This window comes from Magallana gigas, chromosome 2 (genome assembly GCF_963853765.1).
Source record: "Magallana gigas chromosome 2, xbMagGiga1.1, whole genome shotgun sequence".
NCBI classification, from domain to species: domain Eukaryota; kingdom Metazoa; phylum Mollusca; class Bivalvia; order Ostreida; family Ostreidae; genus Magallana; species Magallana gigas.
The window spans coordinates 18,572,112-18,599,557 of NC_088854.1; the positions used below are offsets into that span (position 1 = coordinate 18,572,112).

The 27,446-nt window shown below is 32.6% G+C and overlaps 2 protein-coding genes across 3 annotated transcripts in view; one reads left to right on the forward strand and one right to left on the reverse strand.

The window, feature by feature from the left end:
- Positions 1 to 1,937: 1,937 nt before the first annotated feature.
- LOC105344018 (uncharacterized) lies at positions 1,938 to 10,418 on the reverse strand. Of its 2 annotated transcripts, XM_011451591.4 has the most exons (12): positions 10,046 to 10,418; positions 9,444 to 9,657; positions 8,993 to 9,105; positions 8,257 to 8,290; positions 7,634 to 7,720; positions 7,165 to 7,244; positions 6,668 to 6,817; positions 6,047 to 6,230; positions 4,849 to 5,002; positions 4,311 to 4,402; positions 3,646 to 3,760; positions 1,938 to 3,389 (listed from the first exon to the last, which is right to left on the reverse strand). In XM_011451591.4, the coding sequence occupies exons 1-11, from the start codon at positions 10,324 to 10,326 to the stop codon at positions 3,674 to 3,676; spliced, it is 1,476 nt and encodes a 491-aa protein (XP_011449893.3). In that variant the 5' UTR covers positions 10,327 to 10,418; the 3' UTR covers positions 1,938 to 3,389; positions 3,646 to 3,673. The 2 variants fall into 2 exon arrangements, with proteins under 2 accessions (XP_011449893.3, XP_011449894.3); XM_011451592.4 differs by lacking the exon at positions 3,646 to 3,760.
- A 200-nt stretch (positions 10,419 to 10,618) lies between these two features.
- Positions 10,619 to 27,446, forward strand: part of LOC105344015 (Regulator of G-protein signaling 3) — a 63,347-nt gene continuing 46,519 nt past the window's right edge. The window contains exons 1-2 of the mRNA XM_011451583.4: positions 10,619 to 10,742; positions 14,650 to 14,817. The gene's annotated coding sequence lies outside the window, so the exon portion shown is untranslated. The remainder of the gene's footprint in view (positions 10,743 to 14,649; positions 14,818 to 27,446) is intronic.

Consider the following 27,446-nt stretch of genomic DNA (forward strand, 5'->3'; position numbering starts at 1 on the left):
TCTTCGGTTTCCACAAACAACCGAAAACTCGCGGTTTTTGAAGATGTACTTTTCTATGTTTATTATAAATATCAGTGGCGTATAATTGAGTTAGCACTATCAAGATTTAAAATCAGTCACTATTTCTTACAATGTAACATCAAAACCGTATGAGGTTAAAATTATTTACTATATACATGGATCATATTTTTAATTAAATTCAAAAAAACAACAAATAAACAAACAAACAAAAACATACCTGCATCTTCCCTTACAAAAATGAAAATTTGAAGTTTTGTTTTGATAAACAACAAGTTTTTTAATAACGTCAAATCTCATACAAAATATCTCCTGATATATAACGATTTATTGTGTCCTTTTTTGTGCTACTATCAGTTTATTTAAGCCCCATGAACTAAATTCTTTAAATATAGATCGCATTCATATTGATTGTTCCAGTTCTCGATGTAATAAAATTACACCAACGAGCAACTATATGGTCTGTAATAAGTTAATATATTCACTATATCGTATATATCTTCATATTTTTTACGCATTTCTACAATCTACATTTATCTTTTGCAATACTAAGTCAAATTTTGAAGAAAAATCCCACAGAAAACTCACCATCATTTGTAGTATTATTACGAAAATTATATCGATCCTTCGTTCAGAGACAACAATATTTTTGTGAATTAAAATACGTAGCATAATTAAGGCTCAAAATGAAAGCCACTTTTAAACAAACTTCTTCTTTTTTTAAATCAAATCAAGAGTGTACGTTTGCCTGTTATATAAGACGGATTATTTCCAATTAAACAGATTTGATAAAATAAAATTCATTCAACTCAACGGAGCTAGTCTCATCTGTTTTAATTCCGCGTTGCGGGTGGGGGTTTATTGGGAAAACACAGTAGAATGTAAATATATTCATTCCTTTATTACTATTTTAATGCCATTGCTTTCAACTGATTAGTATAAGGAGAACAGTCTGATTAAAAAAGAGGGGAGCGGGCATCACACGCTAGGCCGAGATCGAGAATGCTCAGAAATGGAAGGCCCTAACAAGATATAGACAAGATATGCTTACAAAGAATGGATGTGTCACCGAAAACAGTAGCGAACAACGAATAAATTAAAGATTATGTTTGATGCAATCATTATTTCGTTGAACAAGTCTAAATTGACTTCAAGACCATACTCTCATTAGCTTACCATGGTGTTTTATAATTAATTATGCGGGCTATGAAGGTACATGTATAGATCAATGCAGAAACCACATCATGCAGCGGGTTTGGTATATTTTTGGCACAATGCAAATGATGTGGAATGACATAATTTTCATTTACTGAACTACGAGGGTTGTTCGGAAATTATTAAGACACCACGGATATTTCCCTTTTTAAACGACCAATTAGGGTGAAAATTGGCATAAACATTGAAGAAACCTTAACAAATAATTAAAGAAAGTAATATTTAAAAAATGTTTGATATTTTGTTTACAACGGTAAATAAACAAATCGGTGGTCGGGGTACCCGGCGCAAGCATAAACTCGGAGAATAAGAAAACTAAAAAATCGTCCATCTAAGTGTTCGCAAACTAACAGTTTATGATAAAATAAATCAGACTATATATGTTCATTTTGCTATAATTTATTGTGACAAACTTTTGATCAAAGTAATTTTTATGACGCTAGATGTAATTTTCAAACATCTTACTGTATCATTCATTCCACAGGTGTCTGACGTTGAAAATAATTTTTATTAGAGAGGTTGAGATTTCAAATGTTATTTCTCCTTTTCAACCGCTGAAAGTATTAGCAACATCTACATGTATGATGTGCCTTGACTTTAGATACCACATATAGTTAATAACAATAACAAAGTCTGAGTTAACTGTATCAAAGTTATTAACTAAATACTTCAAAACAATCTTAGGTTGATGGACAACAAAGAAAGAAAAGATTAAAATTTAATTTCATTTTATTAATTAACAAATTACATGTAAATTAATTAAATTACAAAGAATAATGAGAACAGGTTTATATTGCCATTGTGAATTACAAAAAATCTCAATGGTGTATTGAAAGTAACATACAAACAACATATTATTATGTTATACATGTAATTAAATGAACTTAATTACTCCAAATTAATGAATTATCACAAATTTCCTGATGGACTTCAAAACAATTAGTGATCATATGTCTTTGCAAAAAATCAACTGAAAGATCAAAACATCACCAGGTTATAGATGTCAGAATATGTTTCACCCTATGTTCTTGAAGTACATATCCATCAAAGTAATATACATAATACAACCATATTAATACAAATTTTAAAATAATGGTAACAATTAAGTGTCAATCAAATATCATAAAGTGTCAATCATATATAATAAAATCCCCAATCATGTCTTAATAATAGTAAAACATAATTTTCATCAATAATTCAGTACCTTTATACAAAAAATCACACATACATGTATATACATGTAACATGTACCGGTACAAAAATGTTTAAGGTAAGGTTTGCGGTTACAGGGAGATAACTCACACATTTTCATTGTGACGTAACACCAACTACCCTTTATTTCAGTTATTACGTCAAAATTTATATGACGTCATAATTGATTTCAGTTTTTTTATTTCGCGGGGTTTTTTAGTTTCAATGAAAAAATAAGACGACACAAGCATTTTATCAATTTCCACCAAAACGAAATCCGCATCATATGGTTTTGAATAGTGTTTTAGAAACATCAGATTACACATATTCTAAGATACGTTTTTCCTGAAATCGGTGGACTTGGAAAAGTTTCAAATAAGATGTTTTCGTTTACATAATAGTCGTCTAAAATTAAGACTTTTGTTGCATTTCATTCTATTTTTAGATAGTTCATCAGAAATTAATAAAAGTGATTCATGATATTAATAGTGATATTATTTTCGAACATTTTAAGCATAAATAAGCCCCATAATAGTCACATATAAAATGTACATATTTTCACGAAATTGTTTACATTTCATCAAAATGAAAATTGGAAATCATGAACTTTGAACTTTTGTAGTGATAAAACGGGACGGGCAAAATTCATTTGAATTTCATGAGAAAAAAGACTTTAGTATAGTGAACAAAATGGTATGTAACTTTGGTACAACCTCTCAAAAATGCAAGCCGCAAACCTTACCTTAAGTCATTTTTGCCAAATACAATAATAGCCTGTTATAATAAATGCCAACATCCCCAAGGTATAGATTATGGATGGGAGCAGTAGAAAAACATCTGTTGGTTTTCTGCATATAGGGAATGGGTTTTTCAAGGAGATTCAACCAAAAGACACCCCATCATCAGAAGCTGGCCTAGGCTTCTTACGGGTGCTGGTAAAACTGGCGACCAATCTCCAAATATCCCTGTGTAGAACATAAAAAAGAAACATCTTTTAACACAAGTAAGTTTCATTCTGTAAAATCATGTCTGAATACTACTTTAGTATTAATTGTTCACAAAGCATTAGTTTGCATGACTATGTGTATGTGTAAGCAGCTTGCAGCATTTAATCTTTTACAGCTAATTCTCTCTCTCTTAAATTTTTGTACGCCCTGGAATATATTCCTTTGATTCTAAATCTTTTTCGACCAATAAAAGTTTGTGATGGACTCACCATACCTGAGAATAAAAGCATAATTTTATGCATTTAAAACAAGCGTCTATCTTTGTTGTGAAATTTTTCCTCATTTACTAAGTCTATCCCCAGTGACTTCAAATTGGTTTCCAGGAATCCCTGCAAAAGTGTACACAAACAAAACTCACACACACACATGGTAAACACCTAGTAAACGCATGACTGGTCAATCAGTGGTCTCACTAGCAAAACAAATCAAAGGCTTCCAGAATGACCGAAGATGTTGGCAATGCCCTGTGTCTGTTTTTATTGATTTATATTAATTTACCGGTAACAGAAAAATTGAAAACAAAGAAGTTAAATAAATAAAAAAGATTTCAATGTCAGTGAATTTAAAATTACATGAATAAGAACAAATCAGCAGCTGGTATTTACAGATAACAAGAAAGACATACCAGTAATGATCTTGATTTTGAATTACCCATAACATTTAGATTATAAAACAACCATCAAAACATTGTTGAATCAGTTATTAGCAGACTAACACAGAAATGATAAAAATACAAAGAAAGACAACTCTTAATTTCAAAGTTCAACAAAATGAACCAAATGTTAGAGTGCTGAATAAAAGACAGATTGTCAGGTCAAATTTGAATTGCCTCTGACAGTCTATTCTAATATCAGCACTTACTAGGTTGTATGTACCCACCTTAACAGCTGCCCCCACCCCGTTGATGTCCAGAAGAAATGTGTCGTGTCCATAGAGAGAATTCAGCTCATAAAATGTCACTCCAAGGTTTCCTACAGTCAAAATGAATGCACAATTTACAAAAGAGAGGAACAAACATAGCAAAATAGATATGAAACAGGGGTGAAAAGTCAAGTCTCAAAGAAAAACTCGAACCCAGGGCCTCTGGCATACCGTGCCAGAGCTCTAACCACTGAGCTATTGAGATCTGGTATATCGACTGACAGTCACATACCTGTTAACCCAGTGACAGATAGAGAGAAGTATTTCCCAGAATTATGATATAATGTAGGAATTAAAAATTTCATGAAAAGTAATTTTTTTAACACATGATCTATAAAATCTTGACATCATTAGCTGCATGGACCAAACTATGTTTTTGAGGTGCTACCATTCATACAAAGCAAAACTGAGGATTTGTGTTTGCATATTAATATACAATGTAAAAATCGATTAATATGCTATGTAAAATTCAATGCTTTATACCATGATTTATTACCTGATTTCTGTAGCAGTTCAGCAAGTGTCCTCTGTTGCCAGATGGGGAACAGTATGTCTGTCTGTACGCCAATGACCATGACCGGACACTTGACCCGGGACAGACCCTCCTGGAGGGAGCTGTAGCCCTCCCCCATGTCAAACAGGTCCATCGCCTGGTGTGGAAAAGACCAACAAGATTAATATTGGGAAAATATAATAAATCACAGAACACTCTAAACCATAACATTATTTTAATAAAACACAAAATTTTCTGCATCACACACATTAACAAGAGATGTTTGTAAAACACTTTTGCCCCCTCCCTTGGAAACATCCACAAAGAAAATAAACGTAAACTGCAAATAACTGTAATTTTTCTACGTCCAAGGGCCATAACTCTGTCGAAAATTGCTCTATCAATTCATACCCAATATCACACTTGACCTAGATATTATCATAATAAACCTGTATACCAAATTTCATTTCAATATGTTCATCCTCTGCGAAGAAAATGAACGGAAACTGCAAATAACTGTAATTTTTCTACGTCCAAGGGCCATAACTCTGTCGAAAATTGCTCGATCGTACCCGATATCGAACCTGACCTAGATATTATCATGATAAATCTGAATACTAAATTTCATTCCAAATATGTTCATCCACTGCGAAGAAAATGAGCGGAAACTGCAAATAACTGGAATTTTTCTATGTCCAAGGGCCATAACTCTGTTGAAAATTGCTCCATTGTATCCAATATTGAACTTGACTTGGATATTATCATGATAAACCTGTATACCAAATTTCATTTCAATAAGTTCATCCTCTGCAAAGAAAATGAATGGAAACTGTTGGTGGACCGACCGACAGCAGCAAAGCAATATGCCCTCCCTTCTTCGAAGGGGGGCATAAAATTACTTAACAGTTGAACAATGTACACTTCAAAAGTCTATTGTAAATATATTATCTATAATAGATATTTTTTCCAAACATCTTTTTATCAATAAATGTATATATATATACATGTACCAGAACATAAAAAACACAAAAGATATTGATGTATACCGGTATTTGTAACCCTTAGACCATCAACCTTAGAGATGTACAGGAGTGAGTTAGGATCGTATTTGGTAATGTATGATATTTGTTACCCTTAGACCAGGAGTGAGTTGGGGTCATATTTGGTAATGTATGATATTTGTAACCCTTAGACCACCAACCTTAGAGATGTACAGGAGTGAGTTGGGGTCGTATTTGGTGCTGAAGCTCTCTCCCTGATACTCCAGGTAACTCTCTATGGTAAAAGTGGGACACAGGGTGTTGGGGCCGCCAGGGTCAATCCTCTCTCTGCTGAACCGTTGGTCCCACTCGGGGCCACTTCTGTATGTCATTGTAGCTATCTCTCTGTGGAAATGAAATCATTATTGAGTTATGGAATCATCTTTAATCATAAGGAAGATTATGACCTCTGACATACAATTAATGTAAACACTTATCTACTGGTATCAAGTTTTAAATGAGAATAGAAGCAAACAACATTACATATACCGGTACATGCAAGTACACGTATTACAACATCACCTTTACCAGGTACGGTAAGTCCTTTTTACCTGTATTAATCTCGATAATACCATATACCACATATGGAACTCGGTAAAATGAGTGCAAGGATAAAACAATACAATGAGGTACAAGATCTTTTACATGTACCGTAAGTGAATTTTTATGTCCGCTGGTCCAAGTGAATATTCTAACTGGATAATTACATTGCAGACTTTTTACAAAAATTGTATGATAATAGCAGCCCCAAAGTGCCATACAGTACAACAGAAGTCACAGACCTGGCCAGCTTCATGCCCATTTTAGGATAGGGTCCATCATAGTAATGGCCCTTGTTCCAGTTTGGATCGGACATGATGGTTTTCCTCTGGAGGTATCTCATGGCAATGGATGAGGGGTGAGACTGGGCGCAGGAGGAGATGGAGATGATTCTGTAATTAGTCCACACATTATTATTCCTTGGCTTTTGAACCTACTTAAACAGCTTAATAGATAACAATATGCCATTATGAATAAACTTATTAAAAGTTGAAAGAAAAGCACTACAAAAGAAATAATTCCAAAACAGCACTATGTAAGTGATATTTAAATTTGTGAGGATGTTTGGGCTTCTATTCTTTTTCTGCAAAATCTTGCCAAGCTTGGAATATATCAAAATCATCAAGGACAAAGATTAGACTTATATACCGTGGTAATTAGACATGCTCATGGGTACAAATTTAAACTAACAAAAATGTTTAGTTACTGTATTACATGACATAATACATGTTCTACTGACCTTCCAACTCGTTCTGGGAACTCAGCTGCTGCCATCAAAGACAGCATGCCTCCCAGGGAGGAACCAACACAGGCATGGAGCTGTAAACAAAATAAACCTGTGATAAAATTCACTAACCCAACCTCGAACAATCCAAATACATGTAGGTAGCTGTAAACAAAACATAAAGCAATGCTAAGATACTATAACCATCCTCATCATTGGCAAGCAAAGATATGAAGAGTTGAAGGCAAGGAAAACAAACAAAGGAAAGCAAACAAAGTACCGATATACAAGGTACAAGGCAGGCCTGTAACTGTACTCTATAAACATTCAAATATTAAAAAAAACCAGTAGTGAGAAATCATCGATTCTGTAGAAATGCACTGGAAAAAAACAACAAGATCTAATCAATTTATTGTAAGTATATGTATGCAATACATTAGTGGCGATCAACAACAAATGTGAAATGCAAGAAAATGTATCAAACCTTGTCAATTCCAAGTTCATCTAATAGGAGGAAATTGGCTTGTACCATGTCATCTATACTAGTTAGTGGAAAGGTGGTGGCATATTGCTGAAAGTGAAAAAAAATATGATTATTAAATAATGACAGAGTTTCAATTAAAATTTTGTATGGTATTTATCAAATAAAAATACAGTACAAAAGCAATAGACATACAAAAGTTTGAAGAATTGTCAACTGAATATTTTATAACTAATCTGCAATAAGATTTCCTACGAATTTGCCATACACGTATCACAAATTATGGATATAACAAATCTTTTTTTTATGGACCCTTAAAATTCGATATAAACGGATTTTACTGTACATCATACATATACCACATATAACTAAATATTCATTTCAGTTCAAAATTTGAGATGTTTGTTCACTATTAATAGAAAGTTTTAGAGGAATTTTGAATTTGTCTAAGAATAACTACCAGTATTCTATAAATATCGCACATGAGCAAGAACGGTATGTGGCACATGTAAATTCTTGATTTCCAAAGCAAATAAAAACTTAACAATAATTTTTAAACAACAATGAAGGAAAAAGCTGATAACAGAATTATCAAAACTGATACCGCTCTGGCTCTTTTCTCATACCTTGCCAGTAAGAGGGTTGACAGAAGATGGGCCCCTGAAAGAAAAATAAGGTTGATGTCTGGACATCTTAACTTAAATGGCAGTACAACAAACTGATTAACTGAACCATACAAAAAAGGTACAAATATTTAAAAATAATATTTAAAAATAATAATGATTTTTGCATTAGTGTGTCCATCCATTTTATCAAGTACCGGTATATTGTACAATTGTTTAAATGATGGTTTCCCATCTAACAATCAAGTGGTCGTGAAGTGGATGCATCCATACACTTGCTTTCTTAATTTCTTTAAGGAAATGTCATTCCACAAAAAGATGGATTATGATGAAAGATGATAATTTAAAATTAATAACAGCTAGAATATAGGTTCAAAACTACTGGGAAATTCTAAAAAATGAATACAGAATTTGAAATCTTCTCATCAACTTATTTTCAGTTAGCACACTCTGACACACGTTACTGTTGGAAACATGCACATGCAATGCTAACAAATACACATGTACCTAATCAAACTAAATGTTTATTGTAAAGGCGATGTGTAAAAAAAAAAATTGAATTGTTTATATGGATAAAAAAAAAAATACATTCTATTGGTTTAATCAAAGCAATAAATCAATTGTGCATAAAGTTTTCATTCAGGTAAAACATGTAAAGCATGTACACAGGTGGACATGCACAAAACTATCAGCGTTACAGATATTCATACAGATATCATACAGATAACAAAAACCTTACGTGGTACCATAACAGCTTCCTAGGTTGTTTGGACATATGACGAAAAACTCATCAGTGTCCACGGCACATCCTGGTCCTACAAACTTCTCCCACCAGCCAGGTCGTAAGTTCTCCTAAAAATGTATGTTGAATTATTGATACAAAAAATCAATTGCTGGTGTTTAATTAATCTAAATGGCAAAGGAAGAAAGGAGAGGTAATCAAATGAGTATATTGGGTTTGCCCTGATCTTAAATATGATTCTAACATTTTGGCTTTAAAATCCAAGGAATTCACCATTTAAGCAGAAAACTCACATCCATGAATTCTACTGAATCATTGAGAACATAAAAATTTAAGACTTGATTAAAACTTTGAAATTCAGTTGATCTCATTTACTAAGCTAATGCTTGCAATAATTTAATAGCTTCAGAGATCTTTAAAAAACCATGTTACATGCAATTATAAATACCCTATGACTCTTGGCATGGGAGCTAGCAGATAAACCTGCTTGTATCATCACAGCATTGCTCTTGGTTTCATTCAATTTCCCCCATGTTTCGTAAGCCACTTGTAACTCAGGTAGGCGAGCTTTGTTGTACTTCATCTCAAAAGGATGTTGGTGATGAAAGAGTTTGTAACCAGTTATGATTTTGTCATATTCTGGTTCAGGACCTGCCATCTTACTGTTGAAGAAACACTATAATTCAGCAATTTGAAATGCAACAACAATAAAATGCATTTAACACTGTTTAAAAAATTACAATACTGATTTGATGATATATATATATATATATATATATATATATATATATATATATATACACACACACACACACACACATGTATACATGCATTATTCAAAAAGAAATGTTGTCTGCATGGTTTTATACATCAAGTTGTACAATATCTAATTTGTTTGAGTTGAAAAAGTTAGTTGATTTCCAAATTAACCCCACTTCTTGCTTTCACATACTAGTATCTAAATTTAAGAATAATAGGCCTAGCTACATAATGATGTCTCATATACTGTATAGGACAAGTTAAATGATAGTTGAGGAGCACTGGTTTTACTTTCTTGTCAGGCAAGGGAAGTCAGTGGACATTCCTCTGAAAAGATCGTCTGGATTGTCAGGAACATCCAGTTGTGGAAGGTGGCATGTCCTGGAGATGTGTTGTTCCTCCTGCGATAGAATAGTTGTCGTACTGCATGACGACACTTGAGTGTGAAATGATCTTTTCCCTCCTTCCACAATACCTGGAGCCACAACACGATGACATCCCTTTAACACATTTCCAGATTTTAGCGATTTTACTAATGTATCACAAAAAATTGACAAAGTTCTTCTCTTCATGTTTACGTGGCATCAGAAACACGAAAAGCAAAATGCGGAGTATAGGTAGGGTAAAAATATAGAACAAGTTCGGGTTAATTTCATATTTAAAATTTTTTCGTGAACACAAACCGATATCATTTATGATAAATGTTTATTCTTTTTCTCACTTTATGTCTGTTAATTATTATTTTTCTCTCGTATCTTTTTTCAATTAAATTTTTAAAAGGTTGTTAAACCTTTAATGATCAATCATATAACTTGATAATTATCTTCGTCTCATCTTTAATGGAATCTTATTTATTCGTTGCAAACTGTAAACAAGATTTCCAGCACGTACGAAGTGCATGGTATATTTTGGAGTTGCCTTTCGTATCGCACATGACTTGAACATGTTAATTTCCACGTTGCATTGTCAAACTCCTGAACTACGTCAAGTACGAAGTTTAATGCTTCTTTATGAATGATTCACAAAAATTGTTATTCATGGGTTAGGGTTAAACCCCCTCCTACCTTTTTCGCTTACATTTGTACCGAGAAAAAATGGGGGGAGGGGGCGGGGCGGGCTTTTCGGAGATGGTTAAAGTTTTTGGAGCAGGTTCCCTTTGATGACTCTATCTGACTTGATAGTGGTCCTGACTTCTCAAAACTTGCATGAATGGCGTGTTTATGATTCTTATGCACTTGGCAGGTTTGAATGCTGAATGCCCTTAGCCCATAGGTTTCGGATAATGGAGGAGGTCAAAGCTATTGGAGCAGGCTTTCTTTGATGTCTATATTTAACCTAATACTGGTCCTAACTTCACCAAAGTTGCATGGATGGAGTGTTTTATGAAACTTATACATCTGACAGGCTTGAATGCTGAATTTGAGGGATATTTTTCAGATGCTGGAAGAGGTCAAGGCTATTGGAGCAAATTCCCTTTGATGACTATATCTAACCTAATACTGGTCCTATCTTCACTAAAATTTCATGGCGGGTGCATCTTATGATACTTATGCACTTGACAGGCTTGAATGCTAAATCAGAACTATTGGTTTCAGATGCTGGAGGAGGATATGTTTTTTTGGAGGTAGTTAAAGTTTTAGGAGCAGGTGCCTTTAGATAGACAAATCTTAGTTATTATTTGTTCAGTCTCAACCAAATTTGGATAGATGATGTATCTTGTGAAATTGATGCACTCCACAGGCTTGGATGCTGATTCAAAGCCACAGGTTTAAATATTGATATTTCAATATTGTATAATGTCATTTGATACATCATTAGTTGACATGCATGGACTTCAACAACAATTAAACAATAGAAATGTAGGCGGACCAATTAATTAAGAAAACACAATCTTTTTTACATAATTTTTTTAGGCAATTAAAATCATATCAATGATAATTTATATTTTAATGACCTTCTTAAAATATGATATGGAATCGAAAATATTTTATTTGCAATGCTGCACAAGTATTAAATTAAATAATTTATTTAATATCTATGAAATTACAAAAAAATAGTAATTAAAAAGACTCCAAGTATTTCAGTTATAATTTTTGTCAAAATCTGGTTAAATATCGTCATTAAATAAACATGCAATTATTTGTCATTCGGAGAGATAACTCCCGCTTGTATACGATACTTTTCCATCGATAATTTTACGGTGGTGGGGACAGGTAGATGATGAGTTTACCGTGATGGGAACGCAGTATACCTGTCTCACCTGACCGATCACCTCTATGTGTTTATACCGTGACGGGGCACGGGAAACACGGCCGGGGTCAGCATTGCCTGTACTGTATGATACTTAATATATAATGATGTGATCTTGCATTTAATGATATTTTATCATATGATATTGTATCATATAATATTGTATTAAATGATAATGATATGATGATCATGTGATATAATACAATATCCTATCATATGATGCAATGTCATACAATATATTATATCCTTTTATGATACAATATCATCATATGACACAATACCATATCTTGATCCAACGTCTTAACATATGATACAATACCATTGTTTCATTTAATATAATATTGCTGTGTAGTAGTACAAATATAAAGTATGAAATTAACATATATGGTGATACAATATTGTAACATATGATATTATTGTCTCAAACCACACAAAATATGCAATAAATGAATGATCACCATTATACATGTACATATGTTATAAAAATTACTAAGTTTTGACAGTGAATGGCACATACATAATACCATTATTGCAAAGAATTTTAATGGCAATCACTTGGCGCATTTATTTTCTGGAATTTGGGTTTTCACTAGATTGGTACCAGTCTCTTGCACATACACAAGTAATAAGGCAAATACAAAAACAAACTCTTTAAACTCTCCAAAATGGAGTATACAACTAAATTCAGGAATCAGAGGGTTTTTTTTCATGAATTGCACATACCTGGTTACTTAATTTTGAATTTTCTTGTAAAAAAAAATAAATATATAATTACATATTGATATAAATTTTAATGTGTGTACACTTGAAATATTTGAATTATATTTTTATTTTACATTTAATAAAAAAAAATCTGGTTTTGATAATAAACATAATTAACTTTGATCATTAAAATCTTTAATAAATAAGTAAACCATAGTTTTAATTTAAATTCATTGTAATCTAAACAGTTTTTACAAACTTTTTTTATCTAAGTAATCAATAATGTAACTACAATGTATCATATAAATCAGACAGAAAAGCTTATTATGCATGCATGTACTCGGTACATCTGTACACTGCACTGTTGTTGAGAGACCTTTATATGGAATTAACTGTAAAAAAACAAAACAAATGTTAAATTGGTATATAATTAAATATGTTGAATTTAACTATTATTGCAAAGAAATATGATAGTGACAGAGAAGCTGCATGACTTTAAGCTCTATAGCATGTTTGATATATATTTTATAATTTACATTTTAAGTAAGGCTCAAGAATAGGAGTGATTATTGTTGCTACTGTAAAACCCAGTGTAAACGAAGTACCATGAACCTTAATTCATTTACAGTTAGCATGAATTTGTAATAAGTGTGTTTGCTGTGATTTAGTTTCACTCTGTTGTCATTCAATTTTATGTTTATGCAGTGATGATGAATCAATGCACATTGACCTGTCCAGCTTATATTTTAATAAGCCTTATCTTTTTTGAATTTGGTATGATACCTGTAATCTTTAGTTGATGTCATAGTTGGTATGTATTTTTTCACTATCAATTGGCAATACAAAATGCGCTTATTATTAGCTCACCTTAGCCAAAGGCCAGATGAGCTTTATTGCCCAAAAAGTTTGAACTTGTGTGGAAGCATTCTCAGGTAGTGTAGATTTAAATTTGTTCAAATCATGGTTACTAAGGGTAGGATTGGGCCACATTGAGGGAGGGGATAAAGTTTTACATAAAAATATTGAAAGAAAATCTTCTATCAGCCAGAAAAACTAGAGCTTGTGTGGAATCATCCTCAGAAAGGAAGATAAAGAAAAATATAAATTCTTCTGGAAAATCATTCAGCCTAAAAAGCTGAAACTTGTGTGAAAGCAGAGTATGTGTGGGCAGAGTACTGTGAGTTTGATCAAACCATGATTATCTGGAGAAAAGTTGACCATAAAGGAGGGAAATTTTTAAGTACAGGAATAGAGAAAATTTTCTCACTAATACTAAAACAACAAAATGGGCTTGGTATTTACAATAAAACTATGTGGATAAAAATTGGCAGATTTATTAACATTCTGTTCAAGATCCACTGTATGTAGTTGTAGAGATATTTTGATTTCAATATTTGTTAAGGGTTATGGCTATTGTTGCTCAGGTGAGCAATATGGCCTCTGGGCCTCTTGTTATAAAAGAATATCAGTTATATTTATTATTGATTAACATTAAGCAGGATTATTTTAGAATGGGGAGAGGGTCTATATGAAAAATAATTATAAGGGAATTTATTTTTTATTTTAAATTTGTAAGATATTTGATTGTGTTCCTTAAATCATATACATGTACTGTAATATATGAATAGTTGTTGTGTTTTTAGGGTAGAAAATTGATCTCCTGACAACCAACATTAAAGGTCATTAAATACTATAAATGTACTAATAATGCAATAATAAAGTAAGGCATAACCGAAGATTTACTGTACAATGTGGTCATTGATTAATTTTGATAAATTGCTTATAAAATTTCTTAAAAATTTTAAGAATGATCATGTGTTGATAGAATTATTGATAAATGCATGCATGCAGTGACAATTGTAATGTTCTGCTACGCATACATGTGTTTAGATGTTAAACTGATCATGAATTATTAAGTTACTGGTATCTTAAATTTTTTTCAGCTCACCCCCCAGAAAAACACATGTCGTTCCATGCTTGTAGGACAAGATCAAGTGGATACTTTTATGACTAAAATTATAGCTACCAATTTACAATTATAAGGATTTAAATCCCAAACAGGACTTAGTTGATGTGTATTCTCTAGATGTGGAATCCATGCATTCAAAAAGGTAAGAATGCTTTGAAAGGGGCATTGTCACAATTTTGTTCAAATTTTATTTTACTATTTTTATGTTTATAATGCTTAAGAAATGCATTTCTAATGATTGAATTGTGGCCATGTCTCTTTAATTTAAGTTATATATGATCAAAAATGAAAGAATCGATTTTTGGTTCCAAATACAAGTACATGTCATACCTGAATGTGTGGTTAACAATCAAAGTGCTGATGTACTGAAAGTAGGGCTCTTTTGATAATATATAATGGCAATCTGTCTGACTAACTGTCTGTCTGTCTCTTATCCTTTTATTACATGTACTGGTAAAATGTCAGAGAGCAACTTAAGTTTGTAAACAGCTATTAACAAAAATATGTCTGCCTAGTAGAAAATCAGAGCACTAAAGTACTGACAGGAGTTGATTTTATTGATAATTATTTATTTTAAAATCAAAGATATGCAATTTTGCATGGCAATTAATGTCTTAGCTGTATTTACTAATACAAATTATCAGGATTTTCCGACAGGAGTTCAGAGCTATAGACGGACAACCCCATATAAATCATAATTTATAGTGTTTAAAGATAGAATTAACATCATCAAACTTTACGATTCATTACGTATCAGTAATCAATATATTCTTGAAAATTGTATCCTACAAAAAATATCTAAATTGTTTGTACCATTTAAAATCTTGCTGTTTTCAAAGTGTTTATAAATGAGTTTCCTTGGAAAGCAATGCTTTTGAATACATTAAAAAAAAAATGAAAAATGATGAAATTCAAGGATATAGAAGGCTTAGCTGTGTCAAGAAAAAAGATGCATAAACCAATACCATATACTATTGGACGGAATTTTTAAATCCTTGTTTTGGCTCACCTGAGCCCACCTGAGCCAAAAGCTTAATTAAGAGAGCTCTTCTGATCAAAATTTGTTGGTTGTCATGCTGTTCACAATTTTATCTTCTGGCTCTAAAACCACTGGGCCAATTTCAATCAAACCTTACACAAATCATCCTTCAGGAAAGAGCTGTCAATTTTGTTCAAATGAAAGGCCAGCTCCTCTTCAAAGGGAAGTTAATTAGGAAAAAATGAAAATGGAACGGGTTTTTAAAAAACCACTTGCCCATTATCAACCAAACTTGTGAAAGCATCTTTGGAGAAGGGATTTTAACTCTGTTCAAATGAAGGGCGATTTCTCCTTCATAAGGGGAAATATTAAAGAAAGATTAAAAACAGGGTTCAATGCTTTAAAGATCCTTTTCTCCAGAACGACTGAGCCAATTTCAACCAAACTTTGGGACATTGGAAATGACCAGGAAGAAAGCCATGATCGATTGTAATATAGCCAGTGGTAGTACAGGACTTGTGAACTATATGATTTGAATTTTGCTTACTGTGAACCTTGTCAAAGTCTGTCAGTGCAGGTTGTGCGATCAAACTGCAATCATGTTTATATCTCCAGCTCTAAATCATCACCGAGTACTATTTTTCAAGCTGTATCATGATTTGTTCATAATTTTGGGGTTTATTTTTGAAATCTATAAAAGGTATAAAATTTCAAGATTATTGTTTTTACTGGTGTCCTTTAACATTTCAACAACATGTCAAGCATGTTGAAATTCCAGTTTTAGATCTCTGATATTGCTGCAACTTTTCAAGTTACATGTTTTGGTTAACCACCATTATAACTTATTAATTTGTAGATTAATTGAAAAATCATACTATTTGTAACCATATTTGAATTATTTTTAGTGTTCATTATTGATTTTCATATGTTGTAATATTTTTAAGTTGCTCATTGTACTGTTTATCTGTAAGCTTCTTTGTACAAAGTTGCTGCAAAGAGTTTGCCAGCAACCAATTTGCACATGAAAACTGAATGTGCGGCAACTTTGTTGCAAACGGTTTGCCCGAAACTAGTTTGCTTAAGAAAACTGAACTTGCTACAAAGAACTATATATGATATTAGTCAAATTTGGCCCCAAAATTCGCTATTTTTAAAATGATTCTGGTACATTAATTTGTTGTGTTAATTTATAAAAGAGTTGACATGAAATATGTTTTTCACCTATTTATTTGATTTATATGCACTCACTGGCAGTATATGACGTCAGAAGTGACGCTATTTTTATAATTCAATCAAAATCAACCAAAAATTGACATTTTTCTTATTTTTTTTCGAATGGGAAATTTAGAGCGACTCTTTGAACAAGAACGAACTTTTTGTCACTTATAAGTATTAGAAAGATACATCTTTGGTGAAAATATTTTGTTTGTTCAAGTAGTCGCTCAATGTTTCCTTAAAGAAAAACTGCCTCAAAACAAGCCGTTTTATGCTAAAAATGTGAAAATGGCGGGGAAAGGTAAACTTTATGATGTAATATTTTTAAATTGTGGGCACTAAAATCAAAATGAAAATTATGAAAAAAACTTCAAATGTATATTTGTACAAATAAAACAAAGAATTACAGTAAAATGACAATGTTCATTTTAGGGGGCCATTTTAGGCTCAAACCATATATAGTCCTTTACAGCAAATAATTTGCCAGAAGCTAATTTGAATTTTAAACTTGTTGCAAATTTGCAGCAAATGTTTACTACAAATTTCAACAAACTTTTCTTCGCATATTTATGGTAATTAACCATTTGCCAGAAGCCTTATTTTTTGGTGAGGCAGTTTCTGTTTTGAGTTGATAATATCATCATTCTGTTCAAATTCCTATGCTTACATCATTAACCTAGTTTTTATCAATACCAATTAAATGGCACATTTAATAATATAAATTGTTATTTAATATATATGATATTATGTATATTTTTTAATAACCATTGCCATAGAAGAGCAGAGCTAGATTTAATCCTATTTTAAGAAACACATGTAAATATACATGAGCTTGTACCATATTACAGTTGTTATTCAGTTATGAAATGTCAATATAATCAGTAGTACATGTAGTACTTATAAAGAACAAAGTGCCAGACTGAATAGAAAAACAACTTCATTCCCAATTTTAGATTATCTTTTCAGACAGTCAGAGGCGTACCTTGCACACTGTAAAAGGGCACTTGTTTTGTACACAGGCACCCACCAAAAAGCGATATGCTTTCAGTGTATATCTAATGATGAACTTGAGAGTATTATTTAAAAAAAGACTCTGATTGATGGAATATAAAATACAGAATACACAATGAATACAAGATAAAAATCAAAGCGGGCTAGAAATGTAGTGTTCCCAGATCCCTTGTGATTTGTTATGCTTGGTGTTGTCATTGAGGTGTCACCATCATGCCTTGTTCAGCATAATGTCATGTGAATGTACTTATTTTAACAAAACTGATTCCAATTCTTCTACTTCCTTCCTTGCTCCTACAAATAAAATAAGGTGTAATAATGTAGTAATCATTACAAGTGTCTGTCCAGTTTCATCTGACTCATAAAATGTAAATTTAAAGATAAAAAACAAGGACTTGGGTAACAGATTTTGATAGTGTTAGATATTGTGAGATTGACTGGAGACATTGATAGTTTTTCCGTTGCAACAGCGCGGTTTACAAGCTGAATGATTAATTGATTATTTGATATATAAATATATAGAGATATTGATCGACTGTATGGTACAAATAATCGCCCTTTCTGTTTCTTAGAATTTGGTTTAATTCTAGATAAACACAAGGAATTTATATCAAAGTAAAATTGCAAAATGCATTCTGTGCAAATTTAAAATCTCGTTTTATTTTCCAGACAGTTGTGAATTACATGTACTTATTACAATGATAAAAGTTTGGCTTTTGCAATTTTATTCCAATATAATATGTTGCTCAAATATTAAATGATAATACAGTATATTAATTGTAAGTCTCTAGTGTTCAAACATCAAGTAAAATTGACCAGTTCATGGTATATATAGTTATCACCGTTTAAATTGTCTGTATAAAAAGGAGTGGAGATTCTTCTGTCATTTACTGATATTCTCAAGATCTGGGGAATCCATCCATTGCATCTTAAACTTATAATTACTAGAGAAACTGCAGACAAAGGCGATGATTATCTCTTTCCAGGGAGGGTCAATTAGTGGAGCTATGATACTGAAACTTTCAGTGATCTATGTTAAAAGAGTCAATATTCGGATAAAATGGAGGTTTTCTTGGAAGAGCTGAAAAACTGTATATTTGAAGAGGTTTTTCAGAATTTTCTTATGCTATTTCATTTGAATTGCCTTGTTATCTGAGGAAATATATTGGGGCAAACTGACAAGGATGCGTTGAATAAGTTGGGATAACATTTTATTCCTTGGAATAACCAGTGGGTGATTTATAATTAAAATTGCTTTGGCGGGGTTGTAAATATCCCTTACACAGATTGGTTATTTCAAGAGTGCTGGTTTTTGGTTAACCATCACACTTTGAGAAATTATTGTGCAGAGGGGTTATGAAAGATTTCAATTTGGTGTCAGATTTTTAAATTAATGATTAATTAAGCAAACTTGATCACCACCAAAGCTGTCTCTATCTCCATTAATGCTGCCAATGATATTGATTATCTATCTATAAGTATTATGCAACACATGATAATATATCTACAATATCCAGGCTAATTAATTGTTGGAGATTATTTAATCGTCATCTTGTTTCATAGGTACATATAATTATATATACACTTTGCAAGAACTTTGTATTTCCCTGATTGTAAGAGTAGGGAGCACCCATCACTTTTTTGTCTAATTGTGTCATATGGCAATAAAATTGTTTATTAAAAAGATTATAACAATATTTATAATTGGTAAAAGCCCCAAGCTTCATTGCATGTTTGATTTTAAAACGATGTAAAAAGCACTACTGTCTGTCTTGTGTCATTTGTCCATTAACAATTTTACATCTTCTACAAATTAAAGTACATGTACTGGTGAGTACATTAAGCAATAATAGTTGTAAAAATCTTCAAATTCACACAAAATGCCTTAAATGTTTCAATGATTTAAAATTCTCTATTCCTTGGCAATAGTTGGCATCAAGCAGACAACCTGAGTATAATATTTGTTTATCTGAGCCAAAAGTATTCATCGCCATTAGGCCCAGATGTTTTCATGGTACTAGTCATAGCTTTTTTTATTATATGGTGAAAATTCACTCTTTTTTAAATACATCTTTCAGACAATGTTTAGAGTATTTTATTTAAATAATTGGTATCAATAATGGGGCCAAAAGGAGAGTATGTTTACAGGTGACCTTTAAGGCCCATGGGACTCTTGCCTGTTATATTAGCAACACCCGTATACACACAGTATTACAAATGTATCAATATCTTATCTGAACATATGTTTTAGACAATTAATATATACTCCTGTATTGAAAGTACATCAAAATACAACACAAGACACCAAAAGTTTCACTTTTTCCATGCATGTACAGTGTCATGCAAATATATGTACTGAAAGCACAGTTAAACACATGGTTGCTACAGAATTCCTGCAGTTGTCAAAATTTCAGCCACTGAGCAGTTGCTTGTTTCCCTTTAATTTACCTTTGCCCCATGAGTACCTATACGCACCATGCATAGATGTGTTTGTATTTGTGATGGGGGTTGATTTACAACATGTGTTGTCCCTCAGTCTTTATTACTGACAGTAAATGCTACCAAGATGGCTAAACTTAGACCTTTGTTTACCTGAAGGTGATGGAAGGTGACTCCTGGTTGGATAGAGCTGGTTTTAGGTAAACAGAGATTCTGATCCCTGAAGCCCACAGGAACTCTCCAGACAATGCTCATGTATAAGGCTAGCTATCAATCATGTTCATGCTCTCATCTATTAACCCTAATATACAAACAGCAAGTTTCTCTACAGTTTTTTTTTATATCCCACAGATTGCGGACAGACAACATACTGTTTTAAGCCCACTTACCCATCTGCATGTTAATTACTTTGACAGGTTAATTTTGTTTCAAGTTTTGACCAGTGCCATGGCCACTCTTTCCTCTTTTAGGGTATGGAGAGGATAATTAAGTAGTCTGACCCATGACAGAAAAGGGTCAAGGTCATTTAAAGAGGCCAAAGGTCAACTATACTTAAATGAGACTTTACCCCTGTCAGGAACAATAGCAACCAAGATGTCATATTGTATTTTGAACAAAATACATGTATTTGCTCTTTGAAATATGGTAACACTTTTCAATAAAGATAAAAAAAAGTAGTTTGATACAGTGATAAACCATATATTCATTCTAATACAGGGTATAAGTTGGATAGCATTTAATTACGAAAGCCGAGAAGGATCATTCGAGATTCGAGATTCAAAATACGAGATTCGAAATACGAGATTCGAGATTCGAAATTCGAGATTCAATATCTAAATTAACCAATCAAATCATGGATCTGAAACCTGTATCCTAGCAACATCAAAATGTTCTAAATAAAGATCATTCGTACATGCTCTTTCCTACAAATAAATGCTATGTTCACTTCTCCCTAACTAACTAAATAATTAAACGTATTTACTTTTACGCAGAATATCTAAGTAGACTAGTAAAAATGCAGTGTGCTTCGCAGATCTAAGTGATTTTCTTTGCCCTGGTGCATTTCCACCTGATGCGTTTGAACCCTAGGGTATTTAACCACCAGTAATAGTTTAAAACCCGGGTTTATTCACCCCTTTTGTGTAAAAATGCGGTTATGGTAGAGAACTTCATAAGCGTAGCTAATTTTTTCTGTAGGGGGTCCTAGGCCAATTTAAAAAAAATTTACTATGTTAATTTAATAAGCTCCAATTTTCCCGAGGAGGGGGTCCAGATCCCCTGACCCCCTCCTTTCTAGATCCCCGCATGAAGATTAGTACATGTATCTAAATAATCTAAATATAAATAATATGTCCTGTTTCACTAATAAATATAAGCATTACTTATCGTTTTTATGTATGCATACAGTGATACACTAGTACTATGATTATAAACAAATCATTGAGATATTATGATTGAGATATTATCACATCATACGGAATTATTAATAAATACAATTTTTTTTCCTTTTCCTCAGTAAACAACTTATTATGAGTCTTACTTTGGGAATTGTTTGTTGTAGAAGGATACCTACTCTCTACAATTAAAGGTAGGGATGATAGGATGCCAATTTGTTCACATTGCCGATTTCTTGTCCAGAAAACAGTAAAACTTTTAAAAAATTTGATTGTGCATGAATATTTCAAAATTAATTGTTGTACATGTATTTTGTTATAATTCATTTATTGATATATCAACAAGAAAGAATAAAAGCATATGTTTCACAGCCAAGTTAAGTTTTTCTGTAGTTTCCTACCCCCCCCCCCCCCCCTCCCCCCCCCCCCCCCCCCCCCCCCGCACCAAAATTGACAATAATTACATATAAGTCATACAAATGTTTACTTTTTTTGTAAGTAAATCTCTAAAGATGTAAATAAGCACTGCAAACAAAGTTATGTGTATTTAATATACTACTACATTACACTTAGCCAGATAAAATGTAATCAGGATGAAGCTACAAGGGGTGAGTGGTGCAAATTTACCAATTTGTCGCCATACACACAGAACACCAAATAAAGAACTGTGAGTGGTGTGTGGAATGCATAAAAGATGGCGGCAAATTATCTCAAATAATCAGTGCAAAGACCCACAAAAAGGTTGTTATTTGTTACCTATCCTGCAAAAACATTGATAAAAAATGTTATCGTCTCATAACATAGCCGATTAATTAGTTAATGTGTACATATGGTCAACGTACATGTAATTCTAATATACAAGAAGGCGGACGTATCAGGCGGGGATCCAGAAAATTAAATTTCAAAAATGATCGGTTGAATTAAATTAAATGCTTTGAAAATTGTTTTAAACTATCGCACGGGTCAAAATGCATGATAGAAGCTATGTACAGTGTAATTGGAAACTTTCATTTTATATCAATATGTAGTATTACCTATTATAACAAATGAGAGTATAGCACAACTGCCACAAGCAATACATGTCCTTTACCGGCACCACCTCCCTCCCCATAAAAAAATGAAACAATTGTCGTTTTATTTGCTAAAATGTGTGTGGTTCAAGATTTTTCTAAAGGACATACCCGATTAGAATTGAAAAAGAGTCGTACGTTTAAAACTAATTATGTCAAAATTTTTAGATTCATTTGGTTATATTTTGGTCCATTTGGGTAAATAGATGCACCAGCGCAGCTTTAATTTATATATAATCAGGCCATAAATTCAAAATATTTTCAAAAATTAATAGCTTTAAATCCAGTGGATGAAAAATAGGAAAGCAAGTCGAACTCCATGAGTGCTAATACCTGTGTTGAATGAATGGTACAGTAGGATATGCGCAAAAAAGTCCCGTCTACTCTTCCTACCCTATATTTATTGCAATATTAAATCCGATTATAAGAGTCAAATTAAAAATCAAGTACGGATATGTACCTGTTTATCAAAAGTAAAACTACTCATAATTAATCTACAGTGCATCGTTATGTAGCTACACAGAAAGTTTTATATTAATTTGCCGAGCCAAATAAAAAAAACCTGGAAAACGAAGAGAAAACAAAGTGGGGACAGAATAACTGGCAAACTAATTAGGACTATAAAGCCCCCCCCCCCCCCCCTCCCTCTTGAAATGTATATACTGAAAACAGATTATTGGAGTACAAGAGAGCGAGAGTCGATGTAAAATTAAAGCTTGCTAGTTGGTCTGCCCTACCCTAGCTACCTCCTCTCTTTTCTCCTTTTAGAGGCTTAATTATTGTCTATATATGCTTGTAACAAATCAAATTAATTTCAAATTCTAAATCAAAACTGAATTTGACACTACAAAACTCTCTGTCTGTCTGTCTGTCTGTGTCCGTCTCTCTTTCTCTCTCTCTTTCTCTCTCTCTCTCTCTCTCTCTCTCTCTCTCTCTCTCTCTCTCTCTCTCTCTCTCATCACCTAGCATTTCCTTTTCCGTGAGGGGGTTTGGGGTATTTGTGATGTCTTATATTAGCTAGCGAAAATGATAAAAAAAACATGAAATATTCCTATTCCTATCTGGATTGTTGTCGTTGAGGTTGTAAATCATTATATCTTCTATGGTTTAAAACTTTATGATAACCTATATTTTGACATGTCGATTATTTCATTGAATTTCGTTTCATAGCTAAAACCACACTCAGTTTTTATTATTTAGATTAAACAGATCTTTCTTCGCGAGCCGATTTTTACACAGTTGGGGCGAATACACAACAGGTTAAAATGGTTCGGGGGGAAAATACATACAGAACAAACAAAATCACATAGATTTGCAAAGCCCACAGTGTTATCACTAATTTAATTGTTTATCCTGTGTTGGGTCAATTTATTAATGTTAATTTAACCATTTTATAACCACAATATAAGAGCTATTAAGACATTTATTTGTAGGAAAGAGCATGTACGAATGATCTTTATTTAGAACAGTTTGATGTTGCTAGGATACAGGTTTCAGATCCATGATTTGATTGGTTAATTTAGATATTGAATCTCGAATTTCGAATCTCGAATCTCGTATTTCGAATCTCGTATTTTGAATCTCGAATCTCGAATGATCCTTCTCGGCTTTCGTATTTAATGAATATCTCTACGGTAGTCACATTTCTTGAAATGTTGCAGTATTAACAAATTTCACTGATTTTATAGGTGTGGGAATATTAGTCCAGGTATCAGGTTTTAGTAGCTTTGTGTTTATTTAAAGCGCTGAGTCACCACTGTCGAGACTTTATATTTTCACCACGTTACTTTCTGTGCTCTGGATACAATTTATATAACCAAGTGACCTTCAAATACAGCATTTTCTTAAATTTGATGCTATGATGGGGGGGGCTTAGAAACAGAATCTACTTAATGTGTTTCAATAGCAATCAATAGCCCAGTGGTGAGAGGACTTAGGGTATGCCAGAGGTTCTGGGCTCGATCTCGATTGAGATTTGATTTTCCAACATCTATTACCTGGTACACAGTTATGAAAGTTTCATGAAATATTGGAAGATTTAATATGATTTTGATGATTTCAATGAAAAAAATTTCAATTTTGTGAATCTACCCATTCTACCCCCTTTCAACTGTTTTTTCTCAAGACAAGATTCCATTGCTTGCATTGTTTGTAGATTGATCCTTGCTATGGGTATTTTTTCTATGACAACACATTCTTTCAGAGAGTTCAACTTCATTGGTGATTAAGGTTTACCAAAGGTATAAATATGTAATTTGACAATTTAAGAGAAGGCAAAAGTTTAAAGTAAAAAGCAATATGTATTAACAGAGGCCCATTTTGAAGATTATAAGACTTAAACTCTAAGAATGATCTAGTAAAGGTCTAGACAATTTAGAAGTGCAATTCTGTTGGTCATGGTAAGTTTATGGAGATCAAGAGAATATATGTCTTCACAAATGCAGTAAGTTGCTATTGGTGTCAAGGTCTCCAAATTTACTTAAGGCAGACTGTATCTACAATTGTAAAGATTTTTCTATTTCTGTACACTTTCATTGGTTAAGGTATATAACATTGTACCATCATGGAGCATTTATTGGTAAAAGTCTTAAATCGTTAGTGACATGATTTAATGTTGTACTGACTATTTGGCTTCTTGTCAACATTTGCACCAATGAGTTGGTAAAGGTACCTCTGAATTGTTAGATTTCATTGTTCCACGGTTTTATAAAGCTCTATAATTCCAGTTACAATGTGTTTGTGTCTATGGATAAAAAAAATTACACAATAAATTTTTGAACTTTCCAATTTCTCTAGCATTGGTTCTAGAATGTGTGAACTTTTAGCCATATATCGAATCAAAGGATTGGGCAAAGTAAATTTAGCACTTTTTGTAAGCAACTTAAGTTTAAACATATCAGAAATAAAATCCCAATGTATTAATGTTATTTTTGGGTATGTATAAGTCACATTTGTGGCCATTGAAATTCATCCATCATTGAATCATTTCTTTATGAGTACATGTAAAGATTGAACATTTTCTTTTGAGCATTTACAAACAAAATAGAGGCTAAAATGCTATTTCATTGCTAATGCAAGGTAAATTATTTCATTTCAAACTATTGACATACAGATTATATCTTTTCATTGATAAATTATGTCTTGAAACAAGGTATATTTTATTCTATACCAAAATCAAAGACCACAAAAAAACGCTAAATCGGTTAATCTAATAATCGGTTAATCTGCTAATTTTTTTTGGACAAATTGACTATCAGATTAAGTGGAACCCTCTGTATGTGTGGACTTTATGGTGGACCCATCTAGTCATTCGTGCGATCCTATCGCATAATCTTACAACACTTTCATTGTACAGCAGGTGCAAGATAAATCGCAAGATTAAATGTGTTTACATTGCACAATGTCGCTCTGAATCGTGTGAGTTTTCTATAAGTATTATTTTGGCAACAGTTTACGAACCATATCTATTTTTCAGTTGCACAAATATTTTGTCGCTTCTGTTCATGCGCAAATTGTGAAAGGGGCTTTATCTGCAGGTCTGTAGCTCCTGGTCTGAAAAAAATTTGAATGGACTTCAAGGTCTTATGACTCCATCTAAATTTTTTCAGACCAGGAGCTACAGACCTCCACCTATACTAGACCTTCAATAAATCAATGTAAGATTTCAAAAATAGGGATGAAATTATTGTAATGGAATCAAGATAGGATTGCCAAGAACTATATGGGATGCGATTTCCTGCTTAATTATTTATAATGTCTTCGACAAATCTTCACCCATATATTGTAGATCACACATTAAAGCTGGCAACTGTATTGCCTGACATTACACGAAAAGTAGGATTGAAATAACTTGGCTGTGTAATTCCTACTTGAGTAAATTATTTCTTCATATATTATTCAAGCCCATGTTAGGATATACATACAGAGTATTAACAGTTAATTATCTCGATATTGCTATTTGGGAGAGTACTGTCTCCCCACTTGCTAATAGGAGACATCATGGCACTGCAGTATTCCCAGCAAATAAAATCAGGCTTTTGCATGGGTTATCTATCTATCTATCTATCTATCTATCTATCTATCTATCTATCTATCTATCTATCTATCTATCTATCTATCTATCTATCTATCCATCTATCTATCTCAAGTATACATGTACAAGTTCTGTATACATTAATTTGAAAATTTGATGGTAAGCCCGCAAGGCAAATGTCATCATACAACACATCAAAATTGTGAATGCAGTGGGGTGTTGAGCGAAGTTACTTTAACTCGATGGGGAGATGTGTGACAGAACTTCAGCTTTTTTGAAGGTACTGTTGGGCTTTTGCATTGTCCCCATATGAACATCGTACAGTTCTGAACACTGTGTGTTGTCAAACACTAGCTTCAGTTTACTGGTATTGATCCACATTGCAAATGCCATTTTCTGACCGATTATCACAATGTTTGTTACAATCATATGAGGATATTTTGATGATCCTTCTCTGTTTATTTCCTGTCAATCAACATCAAAGAAAATTATCCAACACATGACCCTGACTGTTATTCGCACTTACTGCACACATTGCAGTTGCAACCTGAAGCTTCTAGTAATGTTGCCTCTGATTAATTTTAGTGAGCAATTCTCAAGTATTTCAACATTCCTCTCATTTCTACTGTC

Coding starts and splice junctions, on each gene's coding strand:
- LOC105344018 (XM_011451591.4), bottom strand. CDS start 10,326: ATGAAGAGAAGAACTTTGTCAATTTTTTGTGATACATTAGTAAAATCG. Junction 9,658..10,045: donor TTCCCTTGCCTGACAAGAAA/GTAAAACCAGTG, acceptor TTTCTTCAACAG/TAAGATGGCAGGTCCTGAAC. Junction 4,403..4,848: donor TGAACTGCTACAGAAATCAG/GTAATAAATCAT, acceptor TTTTGACTGTAG/GAAACCTTGGAGTGACATTT.